Raw genomic sequence first — 17923 nt, 5'->3', positions numbered from 1 at the left:
GAGGTGGAAACGTTGAGCGCATTCAGGAAACGGGGAGAGGATGTGTGTGCAGAAGTGGCATGCACCATGGGGGCATGGTGGGAGGAGAGCCCTGGAGAGGCAGGAGGGCCAGCTGAGAAGGGGCTGGAGAGCCAGGCTGAGGAGTCCATCCTTTACCAGCAGACAGGAGAGGGTTTTATGCTGTGGAGGCAGAGGGCCGCATTGTGCTGCAGAAAGACCCTTCGGCAGTCCTAGAGCGGAGGATAGATGTAAAGGAGGACAGTCCCTGCAGTCCAGGGAGACCCAGCATGGCGTCCAAGGGTCTGGTGGAGAGACCTCAACCAAGGCACTGCCTTAGAAAGCCACTGCTTTAGAAGGCCTCCCATGGCCAGACCCCATGCCTCTGCTTCGAGAAGATGTATCCTTTAGTACTCTACAAGGAGGCCCTATCACTTGACTTGCCGGATGAAGGACCCAGGTGATGGGTGGTGGGCAGAGATGTGAACGCAGGGTGCCTGTTTGGAGGGACCCCTTTCTCTGCCTGGAGGCCTCACCCTCCTTCACCCGCCTACCACACCAGCCTCACTTTTAGCCACCGGCCACACCTAGACACCATCCCTTTCTGGAAGCCATCCTGCCCTCTTGTTTGGGCCCCTCTACCTTCAGCGCCTTCCCTTTCCACCAGCATTATCAAACACAATACTTTTGGAAAATTTAAGGGCTCATAATTTTGTTGAGGAGAGTAAGACCACCTTGTTTGTTTCATAACCCGCAAAACATTTTCATTTTTAGATGTATAAATGCCAATTAGAACGATCAGTCCAATGGCCTGTTTCGTTTCTCCATCATCTATTCCCTTCCAATCTGTTCCCTTGTTTAAAACATACCTGTCTGTCCATTTATCTACTGACAACCCACATCAAGTCCATTTTGGTTCATGTACATCATAAAAGATGAAACAACACCGTCACGTGCCCTTTTAGCAAAATTTGATGCTTCGGCCTCTTGTCACAAAATAGTGTATGATCAGGTCCTTCATGTTGAATGGCTAGCTGAATCGAAAGGCCAAATTTCCCTTTCGTTCTTAGAAATACATCATTCGTTTGTCAAAAAATTTGGCTTGTATGATCAGTCTCATCATCATCTCTGGAATCCAGAGTCCTGTTCTGTCTGGGTGGATTCCTCTTCTGGTTCATCTGATCATTGGGAGATGTCTTCTTATCTCAATTTTCTTCCTTTTGCCATTTGAACATGAAATAATTCTGAATTTTTAACTATGTGCGATGAAAACTGACACAAGACTACAAAGATGGTGTTGCTGTGTTCTTTTCACCTTCTCTAAAGATGCTGTTATACTTTGGGCAGTGCAGTCAGGAAACTAGGGAGTGATTCATTTCAAGATCCTGTCGTGGGCTAAGTAATTCCCTCATTTTCTGTTTTCTTCTTACTACTTTAGTCTCTCTCTCTTTCTCTCTCTCTCTCTCTCTCTCTCTTTTAGCATAGTTGGAAATAATTAAAGAATAAATGATTGATCATTTCTTGGGATAATGAAATCGATCTAGTAAAATTGAAATCAAGATCACTAAGACCCCATGTATGTAAGACCCCATTGACCCCATCAATGGACCCAGGTGGTATTGCAAGATAGAATGAGTGTTGTCTCATAAAGAAAATAAATAATTTTTTTTTGTTCTTTGAAAGCCCTCTAAGAAAAACTGAGAGTCATGAATGCCAATTCTCTTCCACTTTCCGGATTATATAGAATTGTTATTTCTTTCTTAAATATTTGATATAATTCACCAAAGAACTGATCAGGTCCTGGAGTTTCCTTTGTTGGGAAGATTTTAACTATGAATCTCATTAATTTAATAGATCATTCAGGGTTTCTATTCCTTCTTGAATGAGTGTTTGGAGTTTGTGTTTTTTGGTCCATTTCATCTAAGTTGTTAAATTTATGAGAATAAAATTCTTCAAAATGTTCCTCCCTTACATTCTTTTAATATCTGGAGGGTCTTTAGTGTTATCCCTTTTATCATTTCTGATACTTGGTAGGTAATGTCTTCTCTTCTTTTTTCTTGATATGTTTCGCTAGAGATTTATCATTTGATTGATATTTTCAAAGAACCACCTTTTTGTTTCATTGATTTTGCTCTATTGTTTTCTGTGTAATAGAAACAAATTTCTGTTTATTGATTTCTCTTCTTTATTACTTCCTACTTTCTTCTTGCTTTGAATATAGTTTACTCTTCTTTTTTATTCTCTTAAGTTTGGAAACTCAGATTTTTTATTTGAGTTCTTTCTTTTCTAACAGAGACCCTGAATGCTATCAGTTTCCTTGTAGGCACTGAGCTGGCTACATTCTGCAAACCTGGATCTATTACAGTTTTAAGTTTCATTTACTTAAGAATATTTTCTAATTTCCCTTGAGACTTTCTTTTGGATCCACAATTATTTATGTGTGGTTCTGTCAATTTTAAAATATGTCCATGGTCTCCAACTAGCTTTCTGTTATTGATTTCTAGTTTAATTCTGTTGTGGTCAGAAAACATACTTTGTATGATTTGAATTCTTTTACATTTGTTCAGCTTTATTTTCTGACCCTAGAGGTGGTCTATGTTGGTGAGTATTCCATGGATGCTTGATGCGAACGTGTATTTGGCTGTCGTTGGGTGGAGTGTGCCGATGAGATCAAGTTAGTTGATAGTGTTCAGGTCTTCAGTGTTCTTGCTTATTTGTTTGTTCTATCACTTCCTAGAGAGGAGTGATGAAGTCCCCAACAACAGTTAAGCACTTGTCTATACCTCTTTCCAGTTCTATCCATTTGTGCTTCATGAATTTTGAAACCGAGAAAAATAGTGTGTTTATACTTGCCATTTCTGCTTCTCTTCCCTTATTTCTGAAGTTCTGTTTCTCTCTGTTATCATGTTCCTTCCTCAGAGAAGCTTTCTTCAGCAGGTCTTTCAGAGCATGTCTACCGGAGACAGGTTGTCTTAGTTTTCCTTCACTGAGAAAATCTCTCTCGTTCCTTCATTCCTAATAGACATTTTTTCTGGGTATAGAATTCTGGGTTAACAGTTATTTTCACAGCACTTTAAAAATGTTACTCCATTGTTTTCAGGCCTTCATGGTTTGTGGTGAGAAGTCTGCAGGAATTCAAATAGTCTTGCCCCCTGGATGGCCTGTGTCATTTTCCTCAGGTTACTTTCAGGAGGTTTTTCTTTATCTTTGGTTTTTATTAGTTTTAGTATGATGTGTTTGGGCATGACTTTCTTTGTTTATCATTCTTTGGGTTTACTGAACTTCTTGAATTTGTAAATTTATGTTCTTCATCGAGTTTGGGAAGGTTGCAGCTATTATTTCCTCATGTTTAAAAAAAATTTTTTTTTGGTATCAATCTCTCCCTCCATCCACCCCTTGTGGTATCCTAATGACCTGAATGTAGACTTGTTGATTTTGTACCACTGGTCCCTGTATTAGTCCCTGAAGCTGTATTCTTCTCTTTTTTTCCCCATTGATCAGATTGGATTAATTCTGTTCATCTGTCTTCAGGTTCACTGACTCACTCCTCTGTCGTCTGCATTCTGTCATCGAGCCAATCCAGTAAAAATTTTATTTCATTTGTATTTTTCATTTCTAAAATTTTCATTTGGTTCTTGTCTTCCCCCAGCCTTCTATCTCTTGGCTCATATTATCTGCCTTTCCACGTATTTTGAGGACATTTACTTTTACTTCATGTTTCTAATAGCTGCTTTAAAATATTATAATTTCAATATCTGGGTCATCTTGGAGTCTGTTGTCTTTTACCTTGAAAATTGTTGAGATTTTCCTGGTTCTCTGTATATTGAGTTATTTTGGATTGTATCATGGGCTTTTTAAGTATTATATTATGATACTCTGGCCCAGTTAAAATCCTCAGTTGTGTGTTGATTTGTGTTTTATTTATGTTTTAAGCAAACAGTCAATCCAGTTAGGTTCAGACTGCAAGTCCTAACCTGCCTTCTGTGGTTTCTATGTCAGTTGAGTTTCAAGGCCACTGCAGCACTATGAGGCCAGCCCATGTGCGCAACCCCCCAGGTGGGGAGTTGTGGAGGGAGCAAGTCTTCAGTACACAGTAGTGAAGTTCTCAGAGCTTCTGTTGTGCTGCTTTGGATTAGTTTCACACAAGAGCACAGCAGAAGTGAATCTGGAACTTCCCGCACAGATTTAGGCATCCTGTTTTTCAGCCCTCTCATATGATTTCTCCCCACACTTTCCAGCCCCCAGAGAGTCCCCCCACCCACCTGTTTCCTCTTTTTTTTTTTTTTTTTTTTTTGGCCTTCTTGCTGGAAACCCTTAGGTTTGGGCCTATCTGCATGGTTATGTACTTCCTATGACTGGGCCTACCCCCAGTGCAACACAGTGAGAGGAAAACAATAATGTGGATACCTTCAGTGTTCCTTGAGCACAGAGTGTGTCTTCTGGTGAAAGGGAAGAGTTTTAGTTTTAGGCACTTACTTGGCCACTACTGTTGCTGGCTATGTCACAAAAGTGTAGGTATGTAACTCAGAGTCTTTGGATCAGAACAGGGAGGGTGAAAAGAGACAAAGGGGGCATTATATCCCCCACATACTTTGTACTTCAGGGCTATCCTTTCTGGTTCTTTGGTCAGAAATACAGGCTTTCTTGTGGAGCTTTTTTGGCCCATGCCTGCTGCATAGTTCCAGAAGTGGGACTGTCCTTAAGCCTAAGCTGGGAATATGGGCGATAAAGAACCCGTGAAACTCATATCAGTCATTCTTCAAGTTTTGATTTCCCTCTCCATCATCCTTCTTTTTTTTTTTTTAATGTTTACTTATTTTTGAGAGAGAGGCAGAGCGTGAGCAGGGGAGGGGCAGAGAGAGAGAGAGGCACAGAACCCAAAGCAAGCTCCAGGCTCCGAGGTGTTAGCACAGAGCTTGACATGGGGCTTGAACCCATGAACCGTGAGATCATGACCTGAGGCGAAGTCGGACGCTTCACCAACTGAGCCACCCAGGCACCCCTCCATCATCTTTCTATTATTTACTTTTGGGTGTCCTCAGAATTACTTCTTGTATTCTGTCGAGAGCTTTTAGTTGTAATCAGTGGGGGAGAGAGGGTGCAGTGTGTGCCTTCTCCATCTTAGCTGGACAAGAGGGACAAGGACTCTTGCCCTGCCTGGAGTGCTGGTCCCTGTGATCACACAGCCGCCTCATCACCACTCATGCCTCAGAGAGCCGCTGAAGCCTCCCCTCTCACCCATCACTCTTGGTCACATTCATATCCCAAGTTATCTGATTCATTCATTTTCCACATGTTGCTGTAAGTTCCCACAATCATGGTATGAGCTCCTTGAGGATGTGGGCTCTGTCCACATCGCTGGTCAGGGTGTCTACAGGACCCAGAGCAGCACAGAGTAAGAAGTCATATATGTTTGCATCGGACAGACTGGCTGATAACAAGGCTGCGTCTCCGTGACTATCAAAATCTAAAGAGTCAGGCAATAGAGGAAATCAGTAACTTTTGGAAAAGGCCATAGAAAAACCTTCTGATCTCTTGAGGAGACAAGTATATAAAATGGGACGGGGAGATATGGGTGGGAAAATCATAGGTGTCCCTGGTTTGAGCCTGGCTCACTGAGAAAACATTCAAGACTTGCAGCCTAGAAAAGAAATTGGGTTGGTGGAGGCCGTTCAGATATGTGTTTAGATAGCGACTTTGCAGACTTTGCAGACACAGAACATGCCCCTCAGAATCTCTATCCTTTGGGGGGAGTTCAGGTGAGTCCTGTGGGTGCAGGTTGGATTTAGGAGGAACTTAAGGTGAAGACAGGGGAATAGGCATCATTATTAGGACCTACAGTCCTCTTAAGCAATCATTGTGAAAATGCAACCTAGTCCCCCCAACCTTCCCAAACGTTTAGTGGTGAACTAGTGACAGAAGATTAGATTGGTTAACCTTTGGATCCCTTTCCACCCTGGAAATTCCATGATTCTGTGAAGTCCAGTAGTCAGTTGGAGAGACATGGAACAGAAAAGTAGGTGAGGAGATTACAGCCCCAGCAGTACAGATGTGTGGATAAATGGCAGGAAGGCATGGTTGGGGACATGAGAAGGGATGACCTTTCAGAAGAGTAAATAAACTTTGGGGTGGAAAGAGAGAGGAGTGGTCAAGGTTTGGGGGATCCAGGTGGGGAGGGAAAACCATACTCACTGGAGGCACACGTTCACCCGGCCCTAGGATTGGTATTCCAACACGTGGTGTCACTTAAAGCACAGTATGATGAAGGCAACCAGAGAGGGGAGAGATGGTTAATAGGGGCACATGGAACACACAAGTCAGCGAAGACCCCTGGATTCAGCAATATAGAAGCAATTGGTGAATTTAAAGACCGGGGTGGGTTCTTAATAAAGGCAGGCGTGCCCGCCATAGTTTACAGTGTACCCCCACGAGCTGGCATTTTCCAGGAGGGAAAATGAAACTGGGAAAGCCCTCATTTGGTCTGGTTCAACAGTAGCAATGTGGGAGTTTGTGCTCGCCAAACTGTGGGGGTCACAGTTTACGTAATTCGCCAAAGAGCTGCTTAAAATAAGACGCTATGTGGCCCAGTATAGCCCAGTGTAGGTTTTGGGGGTAATCACGGATACCAATGCACCTGGTGACTCATGGGCTCTGGGCACGGTCAGTCATCAAGGAACTTGAGGAGCGGTCCAGGACAGCTGTCCGGGGGCAGCAGAGCGTGTTGGAAGGGATTTGAAGAAGCCACATGAAGAACACTGATTGCTGCTTGCTTTGTTGATTCGGGTTGCCGTGACCTGGCTTGCCGTCTGCTTCTGAAATGCGTGCCAGGGTGGAACTTCCAGGAGAGCCTTGTCTGGTGGGCGGGAGCCGCAGGCTCCACCTTTCCAGCCTTCACACCGAGCCCGGCGCTCCAGCCACGCACTGGGCAATGCTGCGTTTGTTGAACGGAAACAGAAATGCTAAGTGGAAAGAGGACCCCCAGTGCGTAAAAACCAGAGGCGTCCCTCACCTCTGTGAAGTGTGATATTTCAGGGATCTCTTCCTACGAAGAGTGAACTTACAGGGGCAGCAAACCTGTAGCTTCAGATAAAAACCAAATGGTCACGAGAAAGGCTAGCCATGGCATCGGAGACCTGAGTCTGAATGGTTTCCAGGTCCTGGCTGTGTCACTTGGCAGGTTGGTTAATTTCCCGAAAACGCAGCTTCCTCTTTCGCAGAGTGGGATGGTAATGCCGGCATGGCTGGGAAAACCCCAGATTCCATGTGTCACTTGACTGGCTGTGCTCAGCACCCGCTGGTCACTGACCTCGTGGTGGCCATCAGCACCTGAGAAAGCCACGCAGTGCTGCCGACCTGAGTGTCACATCCAGAGGGTCACGTTCAAAGCGGCCCTTCTAGGGGGATTGTGGAAGCCTTTGACCTCCATTGTTTGCAACACACAAATCCCTGCATTTTCTCAACTGGCAGCATACTGGTTGACCTTAGACTTTTTTTCTTATATGCGGTTCATTTGCAGAAGCGTAAATAATACTTCTTTAAAGGGGCTCTGTGGGGCTTGCTTGCTGTCCATCCCCCACACTTGTCTTCTGGGGACCCTTCAGGAGAAATTGATATTGGGGTCTCTATGGGCCTCGGTCCGGTGGCAAGATGCGCTTAGCACCCAACATGCCTGTGAGTAAGCGCAGGTTCCAGGTGGGGGTCTCAGATGTGGTCCCATTTCAGGAAACTGCCGGGTGACGTGGATATGGTCAGTTTTGCCGGGGGAATGTGCCGAGCGCCCTGATATCTGCAGGGAAAATATTTCAGATGCAGATCTGGATGTGGAAAACAGCTCAAGTTGCCAGAAAGGGAGGGATAGATGCTCCGAGGAGCAGAGCTATTACAGAAACAGAAGTGGGGAAGGGTTTTACAGATTTTATCCGCCCCCGTCCTTCGAGTGGAGGAATCCAGGGCTTAGCCACGGTGTTAAGCGCGGGGCATTTTTTTAAAGTGTCTTTGGCGTCCATCATCCTAGGAGGAAATAAATAGAATTTTGATCATTTTACATACCTGAGCCCAACCTTTGAACAGTAGCTGGGACCGAGAAAGCGATGCCCCCCCCACCCCCGCCCCGTGTTCCTGAACCGTTTGTTAGTCTGCCTTATTATTCCAATTCACCAATTCAGAAATAAAAGTTTGTGGTTGTTTGCTTCTGAAGAGGCTTCACTGTCCTATGGTGTTTTTTCCCCTTCTGAGAAGAAATGCGCCCTGTTTGTTTTGCGAGTGGCAGAGAAAGTTGAACAGCATTTATCTGAAAATAAACAAGGACTTATAAAATTTAAGAAGACTTCCCTAACATGCAGCTGGGGAAATAAGACTGTATTTTGAGAATTAAGTTAGACCAGATGTGAAATAACAGACTTTAACGGTATCTTTGAAACAAACGGGGATGGGGAACCCCTTGGGAGATTAACGAGTCCATTAAATTTAAACACAGTTATTTATTTATTTATTTATTTATTTATTTATTTATTTATTTATTTATTTATTTTTCTTTTAAGACCAAAACAGAAGGTCGCAGATTCAGAACTAGCTTGTGAGCAGGCTCATCAGTATCTTGCTACCAAAGCAAAAACCAGATGGTCAGACTTATCTAAGGTAAGAAAACGATTATTTCCTTAAAAGGAAAGGAAATCTATTTCAGTGTTCTCAGATCATTGGGATAATCAAGCTGTTTAGATCCCGTCGCTGAGATGGGAAAACAATGTTCTGTACCCAACTGGTGACTCCTTTTATTCCTAAAATACTTTTTCACCATAAATTCTCCCATCCGAGGTCAACTGATGTTTAGAAAAAGGAGTATTTGTAGGAGTTATGTGGACAGAAATTCCTAGATGTATCTCAGGTTTGATATGAATTAAAAAATTTTAAAGAAAAAAAAAAGAACCCTGCCATATTATTTTTACCCCGTTCAAAACCTGCATTTCTGGGTAGGTGGGATTTCTTCCTGTCTTCCAAACGATAGAAAGCACATTTTGAAGGTGAATGCTGTAGATGGGCAATCGTGTAAACCAATTTGGTGTTGAGATGGGCGCATAATCTAATGACAGTTGTACCCACAGGACAGTAGAACTGAGCCTGCAGGACCGAGTTCGTCCACAGGTGGGTGATCATTTCGTAACCCAACAAGGACACAACACCTTCACCTTAGGAAATGTCTTTAAAACTGCACTGTAGAAGAATTTTCTTTTCTTATTTTTAAGTTTATTTACTTTGAGAGAGAAAGAGAGCACAAGTAGGGGAGGGTCAGACAAAGCAAGAATCCTAAGCAGGTCCCGCACTGTCAGCACAGAGCCCGACGTGGGGCTCTCGATTGATCTCACGAACCGCGAGATCATGACCTGAGACGAAATCGAGTCGGACGCTTAACTGACTGAGCCAAGCAGACGCTCCCAGAAGGATTTTCACCTTATTGTGAAGAACGCCTCCACTTTGTTTCATCTGGTCATTTTCTTTCAATGTTTGCCTCTCTTGGCCTGTGTCCGATGTGAAGTTCTGTCTTGTCAGTCCTGTGCCGCCCCCGGGCTGCCTCTCCCTAGTCCCCTGCCGTCAGAGTTGACTGTGCGGCTCAGGGTGGCAAATCACACGGAGTCCTCCCGCTCCCACGGGTAGGGCTGGCCTTCCCGAGCCGTCCTGCGGGAGTGCGGGGCCAGCCCTGGGCTGTACTCTGCGACCACATGGGCATGGCAGCCGGGAGAGGGCCGAGCCCACTGTGTGACATCATCCTCCACACCCTGCACCCCAGCTTCTCTGGGCCTGCCTCTCCCCTCCTCCCTGCTATTTCTGTCCACTCTTCCTCCTGCCCCTATAATGCCCCCTCTGCTGATGCTGCCCTCCGTGGACCCAGGGGCTCCCACGGCCCCTTCCAGGCCCTTCCTGGATTCATCCTGCTCTGCTCTGATGAATGTTGCGCAGCACATCTCTGGGGTACGTGGGTTTGTGCTGGGGGTTCAGTGGTAACGAAGGCCCATCTTCTTCCAGCCTTCGGAGCTCACAGACCAGGAGAGGTGGTGGTTAAGAAACAAAGGCAGCTTATTAACAAAGCAGGTGGGCACTGTGGGGAAAATGAACAGGCTGCCGGAGGCCTTTGTTTCTGCCTTGTTGCATCCATACTTGCTTCCTCCCCTGGCCCTACCACGGCTCTGTCGGGCCTCCTCCACTCCCTGTCTGGACCTGCCCCCTCTCGGGCTCGGTGACCCTCTCTGTCTGTGTTCACTCCCTTGAGCACGTCCTCTGCACTTACCTCTCCATACTTTGTTTTTGTTTTTGTTTTTGTTTTTATTTAGAGAGAGGGAGAGTGGGGCGGGGGGAGAGAGAGAGGGGAGAGAGAATCCCAAGCAGGCTCCATGCTGCCAGCACAGAACCCGATGCGGGGCTCAAACTCACAAAACTGTGAGATCATGACCTGAGCTCAACCGACTGAGCCCCCCAGGCGCCCCTCCTCTCCACACCGATTCCCGTGGCCTCTCATAACCATCTTTATCCCTAATGTTCTGCAGAACCCCAAGTGTGTTTAGGGGGGGGCGGGGACCCTGGAGTGCTCTGCGGCTAAGCCAGCAACCTCGGGTCCGTCCCTTCTAGAAGGGAGCCTGGTGGAAGTGTGGGAAGGGAAGAAGACTTGGAGGCTTACGGAGGAAGAGGAATCAGCCGGGGCATGTGGAGCCACTTTGTAGGGGGTCAAGCGTCACTTCGTGCCGGGCCTCACACCTGTCTCGGCCCCCCGCGGGACTGCATGCCCCTGTGTGTTTTATTAGTATTCGATCGGACATTTCTCCCACTCTCTCAATTTATCTTGAAAAAAGCTCTAAAGCTTTTTGGGATTCGTTCTGAATCCCAAACCTGCAGAAAGTAGGGTGACGCATAGATAAGACGCATTAATGACGGACGCCTGGTGACAAGGCGGGTGTTCTCCTACCATCCAGCACAGCCTTGCTCTTCCCTTCCGGGTCGTGGCAGACGTGTGGCATTTGTCTCCTCTCTGGGCACTTCTGTGGGTTCGCCAAAAAGACCCGCGAATGTCGGAAAGGATGTGGTCCCCAGTAGAACTGCATTTGGAACTTGAACAAGTCAGGTACTGCGTTCTCTAGCTGTCCTCAGCGAGGGTCCCCGGCTGGCCACTCAGCCGGGCTCGGCCAAGGACACCACCAGCCGATCTCTTGGACGCACCCACAATCGGCCTCTTCTGGGCAGCTTAACAGGCTCACTTCCGTTTAAGTATGTTTGGAAAACAAGTTCATCGATTTCTTCAGCAAACATTATTATGAATTAACTATGGACTGTTGCAAGATATTAAAGACACAGTGACCAAAAAAAAAAGAAGACACGGTCTCTGATCCCAAGAGACTTGTGGTGTAAGCGCCAATAAGAGTGCTAAAGAATTGTATTATAATTGAAGTAGCTTTTTTTAAAGCTCATTTTTCAAGTTGTGACTCTACAGTGCAATGTAATAGCAATACATATTATATATATTATATATATATATAACGTGTGTATTTGTACGTGTATAATATGCACAATGCATATAGTGTATGTAGTAATAACGTACAATAATAATATACATGCGTAGCTTAGGTACATTTAAGGTAGTCACCGCGTATCCCAAGTTGTATCCCACCACGTAACCCGCCATCCAGATGAAGGAGGAGAACACTCTCAATGTCTTAGCGCCGCACACACTTTGCATCAAGGGCCAGGCAGTGACCGCCCTTGGCTTTGTGAGGCAGGGGCTTCAGACACAGCCGCTCAGCTCTACCGTGTGGCCCTCGGTGCTGTCAGACTCCGCTTCCTCCTCCCTAGTGGATGCGTAACAGCGTGTCATTCTAGTTTTAGGGAGCGTGTGTTGGTTACTCGTGAGCAGTGAGTATCTTTTCGTTTATTCCTGAGGCAGGTTTCCTTTCTCCGTGAAGGGCCTGCTCGTTGGTTTTCTCACTGGGCTCTCTGGTGATTTCTCGTTGGTCGATAGGAACTCGTACCACGGTTTGGCTGCTAGTCTTTTGTCGATGATACGTGGTGCGAGTCACTAATCCCAGTTTGTGTTCTGCGTTTGCACCCTTTTCATATGATATCTTTTGGTAAATATAAGTTCGTTAAAAATTTTGTTTTAAATGTTTATTCGCTTTTAAGAGACAGAGACCAGGGAGTAAGCAGGGGAGGGGCAGAGAGAGAAGGAGACACAGAATCTGGATCCGAGCTGTCAGCACAGAGCCCGACGCGGGAGTCGAGCCCATGAACCGTGAGATCGTGACCCGAGCCAAAGTCCAACACCTGACTGCCTGAACCATCCAGGCGCCCCGGGTTCTTCTTGTCGATAGAGTCAAATGTGAAACGTGTTAACATTTCCTGTAGGTCTCGCCCAAGAATCTGTGTTTCATCTGAAGTCATGAAGACCTTTCAGCAGCTCTCCAGTGAAGCCTTTCCCATCCTGGTCTTGAAATCCACACCACGTGTCACCTATGTGTTGGGAGGCAGGGGTTCACTCCCACTCTTCCATATGGAGACCCGGTTGTCTAGCCCCCGTAAAGCCCATCCTTCTCCCCCTGACGTATGGCATCACTGCTGTCCTGCCTCGAGGCCTGCGGGTGTCTCTGGGCTCCTCACTCTGTTCCCCGGGTCAGTTTGTCTGTCTTGGCACCTTCACCACATCACTGTAATCACAGTAACTCGGTAATACGTCTTGATCAGCTGGTAGGCAAGTCCCTCCCCCTGTCCTTTGAGAGTTTATGAATCAGTTTGTCAAGTTCCACAAGGCAACAATGCGTTTGGAGAGAAATGCCGTCTTTACAATTTTGAGTCTTCCAGTTCACGAGCATGGTGCGTCTCCATTTATTCTGATATTTTTAAATATCTTTCAATAAATTTTTAGACTTTTCTGTGTAGCGGTCTTACGATCATTCCTAAGGTTTATTCCCTGGGATGGGGCACCTGTGTGGCTCAGTCAGTTGAGTGTCTGACTTTGGCTCAGGTCAGGATCTCATGGTTCGTGAGTTTAAGCCTGTCAGCATAGAGCGCACTTGGGATTCTCTCTCTCCTTCTCTCTGTCCCTCCCCCACTTGTTGTCTCCCTCCCTCCCTCTCTCTCTCTCACTCTCTCTCTCTCAAAATAAATAAATAAACTTAGAAAAAGGTTTATTCCTAAGACTTTCTATTTTTGATGCTATTATAAATATTATTTTTTAAAATTTGTTCTCTGTGCCTGATATACAAGAACATGAATGATCTTGCCTATTGACCTGAAATCCAGATTTCTTGCTAAATTCTCTTAGCATAGTAATTCATTTGTGGATCTTTCCTACGTATCCAGCCACATCGTCTGTGAATAACGACAGCTGTATTTCTTCCCGTCCTGTTTTTTACCTTTTATTCCTTTTTCTTGCTCGACTAACCTGGCTGATACCTCCAGTACGACGTGGAAAAGAGACCTTGCCTGTTCCTGGTCTTAAAGGGAATGTCTCCACCTTCACCATGGAGTGTGATGCTTGCAAAGGACTTTCTAGACATGCCCCTGCATCTACCTCATGGTGTTGTGAGGAAGAGGGTCAGAGGAGCTATTACTTCCAAACAGTCTAAGTCAGTGCCGAGTGCCACACATTGCCTGCTAGTCTGTGGCCCTCTTAACAGGCCGAAAATTCCCCAGATACCTTTTGCATCCCTCAGGGACATTAAAAAGGTACCGTATTGGGGCGCCTGGGTGGCTCGGCGGGTTAAGCGTGCGGCTCTTGATTTCGGCTCAGGTCACAATCTCACGGTTCGTGAGTTCGAGCCCCACGATGGGCTCTGCTCAGAGGCGTGGAGCCTGCTTTAGAGTCTCTCTCTTCCTCTCTCTCTGCCCCTCCCCCCCAACATAAATAATTAAACTTAAAAAAATAAAGCTACCATATCATTGTGTCATCAGAGCTGGGGTCTCACGTGCCTTATGCCTGTCTTACAACCAGAGGACCAAGTCTGCTACGTTGTCAAGATGACCACCTCCAGCGCGTGGGCTACTGTCTCATTCCCCAGGCTCTGGGACCCTCATTTCTTTTTTTTTTTTTTTTTTTTTTTTTTTAATTTTTTTTTTTCAACGTTTATTTATTTTTGGGACAGAGAGAGACAGAGCATGAACGGGCGAGGGGCAGAGAGAGAGGGAGACACAGAATCGGAAACAGGCTCCAGGCTCTGAGCCATCAGCCCAGAGCCCGACGCGGGGCTCGAACTCACGGACCGCGAGATCGTGACCTGGCTGAAGTCGGACGCTTAACCGACTGCGCCACCCAGGCGCCCCATGGGACCCTCATTTCTGATAGCTCTTGAGCCCAAGTTGTTGGCCGGGTCATACACCTGAGACCACTCATCACCCAGAAACCAGCCCCTTCCAGTTCATGATAGTTGTTTGCGTTTTGCTCGGTCACCTTCTTTACCAAAATGGTGAGGGTATCTGCAGCTTTGACTGAAAAGTAATTAAGCAGGTAGAGAGGGGAGAGACATGTCTTCTGTTGTTCCAGGTATCGGCTGTGGACAATCCTCTAAACTACCACGAACACACTGTGTAGGTTACTAAATGTCGTCTTGTAATATTGTAGAATTTTATAGAAACCGACAGTGAGGGCAACGGCATTCTTCGGCGGCGGGATATAAAGAACGCGCTGTACGGTTTTGATATTCCTCTAACACCGAGGGAGTTTGAAAAGCTCTGGATGAGGTAAGTGGCATCCACCAGTCGACCCCCTTCCATCCCGAGGGTCCCAGGTTGCCGGCTGCTGCAAATTCAGCACCAGCCTTGCTCTGCTACTAGGGGGCAAGGTGCTCAGCTAGGAGTGGTTTTCTCTGGTTGTGTCTGTCTGCCGCCCTTCCTCCCCATAGAGGCTGGTCTCAGGGAACATGGAGAATCAGGGTAAACCCTCATCATCGATACCAGACTTAAGATGTTTGCATTTCCAGGGAACCAGGAGTTCAAGGCCATCCTTATATCACTTTAGAAAGCGACGTCACTCCCCAAAGACTTAATCCTAACGCAACTAGCTCAGCAGACAGTCCTGCCACGGGTGTGGGGAGAAGCAGTCTCTCCCCATCGCCTACACACGGAAATCAATGTCGGACAACTTTTTGGTAGATAAGGAATTCGTTGAAAGAAAATAACCAAACTTTTGGCAACTTGGGGTAGTTTCCCGAGGGTGTCTTAGACGGAAAATAATACCTAATATCGGTTACATTTTTCAAAAAGTATTTTCGATTCAGCTGTTCTTGAATCAGGCCCCCAGTTGCAGTATCCCCCGCGTGGGGGCCTGAGTTTCCAGGTGCACGAACAATGCGGTCAATTTCCGAGTTCCAGATCCATCTTTGAATTACCTCCGTCCTCGTCGTGTGTTGGTTGCCGCTCCCGTCCCCGCAGGACGGTGCACACTATTGTGCATCCCCCCAGGGGCAAGCGCACGGAGCAGCTCATGTAATTTTTTAGCTTTTCATCTGTTCAAAGTGGAAGGCTGAAATGTTGGCCGAGTTTAGAATTAGGTGGGCTGTTTTGTGTCTGATTTAGAAAAGCAACTTGAAGTTCTTACAAAATCCTTATTCTTTTTTAGATCAGCTCCAACACAGGGCCAATTGAGGCTCTCCTTATTCATATTCTCTTTCAGTAGATTAAATGAGTGGGTCCCACTGAGTAACCAGAAGATTGGGCTCCCCGGTCTTTTGGATGATCCAAAGACGACTGTGTGGTCTCAATACTCGAGGACCTGTCAGGGGATACAAGCAGTCGCCCATATGCGGGGGCGCAGTGTCGCCTATGATAAATGCCAGAGGAGGGAACGTGTGGAGGAAAGAGGGAGTAAAAGCAGGAGCGGCAGGTGGGGGCGGGGAGGGCGTGTGGAGGAACAGGAAGCTGTCGCGGTCAGAGGGAGGTTGAAATAGCTCCCGGGGGTCAGAGGAGAAGGGGGATCCCCTCACCCATGGGATGTCGGTGAGACGTTCCATGAGTGCTGGCCCAGGGCTCCCAGGGTGAGAAAGGAGGGGTGGGGCCATCAGGGCCCCAAAGCCCTGGTCTTCAGGCATTATATCAGCCGGGCATTCGGGACTAGCGAAGGCTGATCGCCCAGCCACGCTTCAGGAAGATGGGTCAGGGAACGTTCAGAGAAGGGATGGGTGGGCCCAGAGACTGTCGTCTGCATCCCGGTGGGGCGGGACGAGCTCCCGGGCTGGGTGTGGGCCACGGGAAAGAGGGGTGTTGGGGCCAAGTGTCCCCCTCGAGGGGGAGAAGAAGGGCACGCTCACTCGTCTTCCTGAAGGGGGGCTAGAGCACGTGTCCGTCTCAGTGGGAGTGAGACACTCCCTCCCGCTTCGGGCTCAAGTTTCTTTATACGTTTATTGACATTATTAACCGTACACACGTCTGCCCCGACAACTGCACGAAGTCAGAATTGCATCTGCGTTTGTCCGCGGACTGCCCGCCACGGGTGCTGAGGGACCCAAAGGGAGGGCGCCCCGCTGCCAGACGGGTGGCCATGGCTCCTGCCTCCGTCCTCACAGCTGCGGGGCCTCTGTCAAGTTACTTAACTTCTCTGCGCCTCGCTCTGCTCCGCTAAGTTTGCTGCACGTGTCGGTCAGGGGAGGCCAGCCGCGGTGACAGACAATGGTGTCCCGATCTAGCGTGGGCGTCGTGGGGGGGGTCTGCCCACAAGCCGCTGAGGGGACCAGGAGCCCCACCACCCCCTGGAGCTGTCGTGACACCAGGCCTGGGAACGCGGCCGTCACTTTCCCCGAGTTCTGTTGGCCAGAGTCCTTTCACGCGGCCGCGCCCACTACGGGGCAGGCTGGGAGAAGCGGTCTGGAGTTGTGTCCCGGGCAAAAAGAAACGGGGACAGGGGAACTCAGTGGTGACGTCTGCCACAGGTGGAACTACCCCCGAGGGATGAGGAAGAGGGACATTCGAGACAAAGGAAACTTCAGGAATGTTAGACACCAGTATCTGGGCAGGAAAGCAGAAACCACTCTACTATTTCTGGCCAAGTGGGGCTTAAGGCAGTGACGGACGACAAAGAGGTCAAAGGACTGGAAGCCTGGGTGGGGAGGGGGGGTGGTGGTATTACAGGCCAGAGGCTGCCGCCCCCTTGGGCTAGAAGAGGAAGAGGAAGGGGGTGACCCAGGGATCAGGAAACCGCTCCCTAACCTGGGACTGGAGGACAAACGGGAAACGGGGCATTTCTGGAAGCATCTCACCCCAAGGCTGCCTCTGAATCTGCTAGAATCTCAGCCACTGTGTGGAGCAGGAACCACGGCCACGGCGGGAGGCGCACCGGACACAGCCGGGGACTGCCCTCTTCCTGCCTTCTGACTGGGCCCACCTCCCCGGGAGCAGCCGGCGGGTAACTTGGAAGATGTGCCGAAGGATGAGCACAAGGTTGAATGCCACCAGATGAACATCCAGCTGAGGGGCCAAGGAGGGATTCACATCCCAGGACCGCGGATTGACCTGAGCGGCCGGGACGTAGGCAGCCTGGGCTGTGCAGGAGAGCGGGCCTGCTCGTCCACTGGACCGGACTACGAAGGGCAGGATGAGGTAGGGACGCTGTCATAAGGCCAGGTGGCTAGCAGGGAAAGACCTAGCAGCCCTGCGTTCTAGAAAGATCACTCTGGCCATAGTGGGGAGGATGAATTACAGGAGACTGGGTGGGCGGCACAGAGGTCAGCGGGCCGAGTGAGAGGACGTGGTGAGCTTTCCTGGCAGTGGAGGGAGGACTGGGGAGGAAGTGACAGGTGTGAGGGAGATTTAGGAAGAGAAGTGAGCCTTAGCGGCCTGGAGGGAGAGGCTGTGTGAGGAGATCGGATGCCCCTGCGGAAGTTGGAAAGACAACCTAGGTGGCTGGGTAGCCTGCGGCTAAGGGCTGTGGTCTAGCGAGGGCTGCACCTTGTCCTGTGGT

At 48.1% G+C, this 17923-nt stretch overlaps 1 protein-coding gene across 2 annotated transcripts in view; it reads left to right on the top strand.

Annotated features, from left to right (window-relative positions):
• Positions 1-17923, top strand: part of EFCAB6 (EF-hand calcium binding domain 6) — a 248861-nt gene that overhangs the window by 166797 nt on the left and 64141 nt on the right. For both annotated transcript variants that reach the window (XM_023257575.2, XM_023257574.2), the window contains exons 21-22: positions 8538-8634; positions 14594-14712. In XM_023257575.2, the coding sequence (XP_023113343.2) occupies positions 8538-8634; positions 14594-14712 (216 nt within the window). The remainder of the gene's footprint in view (positions 1-8537; positions 8635-14593; positions 14713-17923) is intronic.

The sequence above is a fragment of the Felis catus genome, chromosome B4, assembly GCF_018350175.1.
Source record: "Felis catus isolate Fca126 chromosome B4, F.catus_Fca126_mat1.0, whole genome shotgun sequence".
NCBI lineage: Eukaryota > Metazoa > Chordata > Mammalia > Carnivora > Felidae > Felis > Felis catus.
The sequence above is the reverse complement of the archived record's forward strand: the minus strand, read 5'-3'. Positions and strand labels throughout refer to the sequence as shown.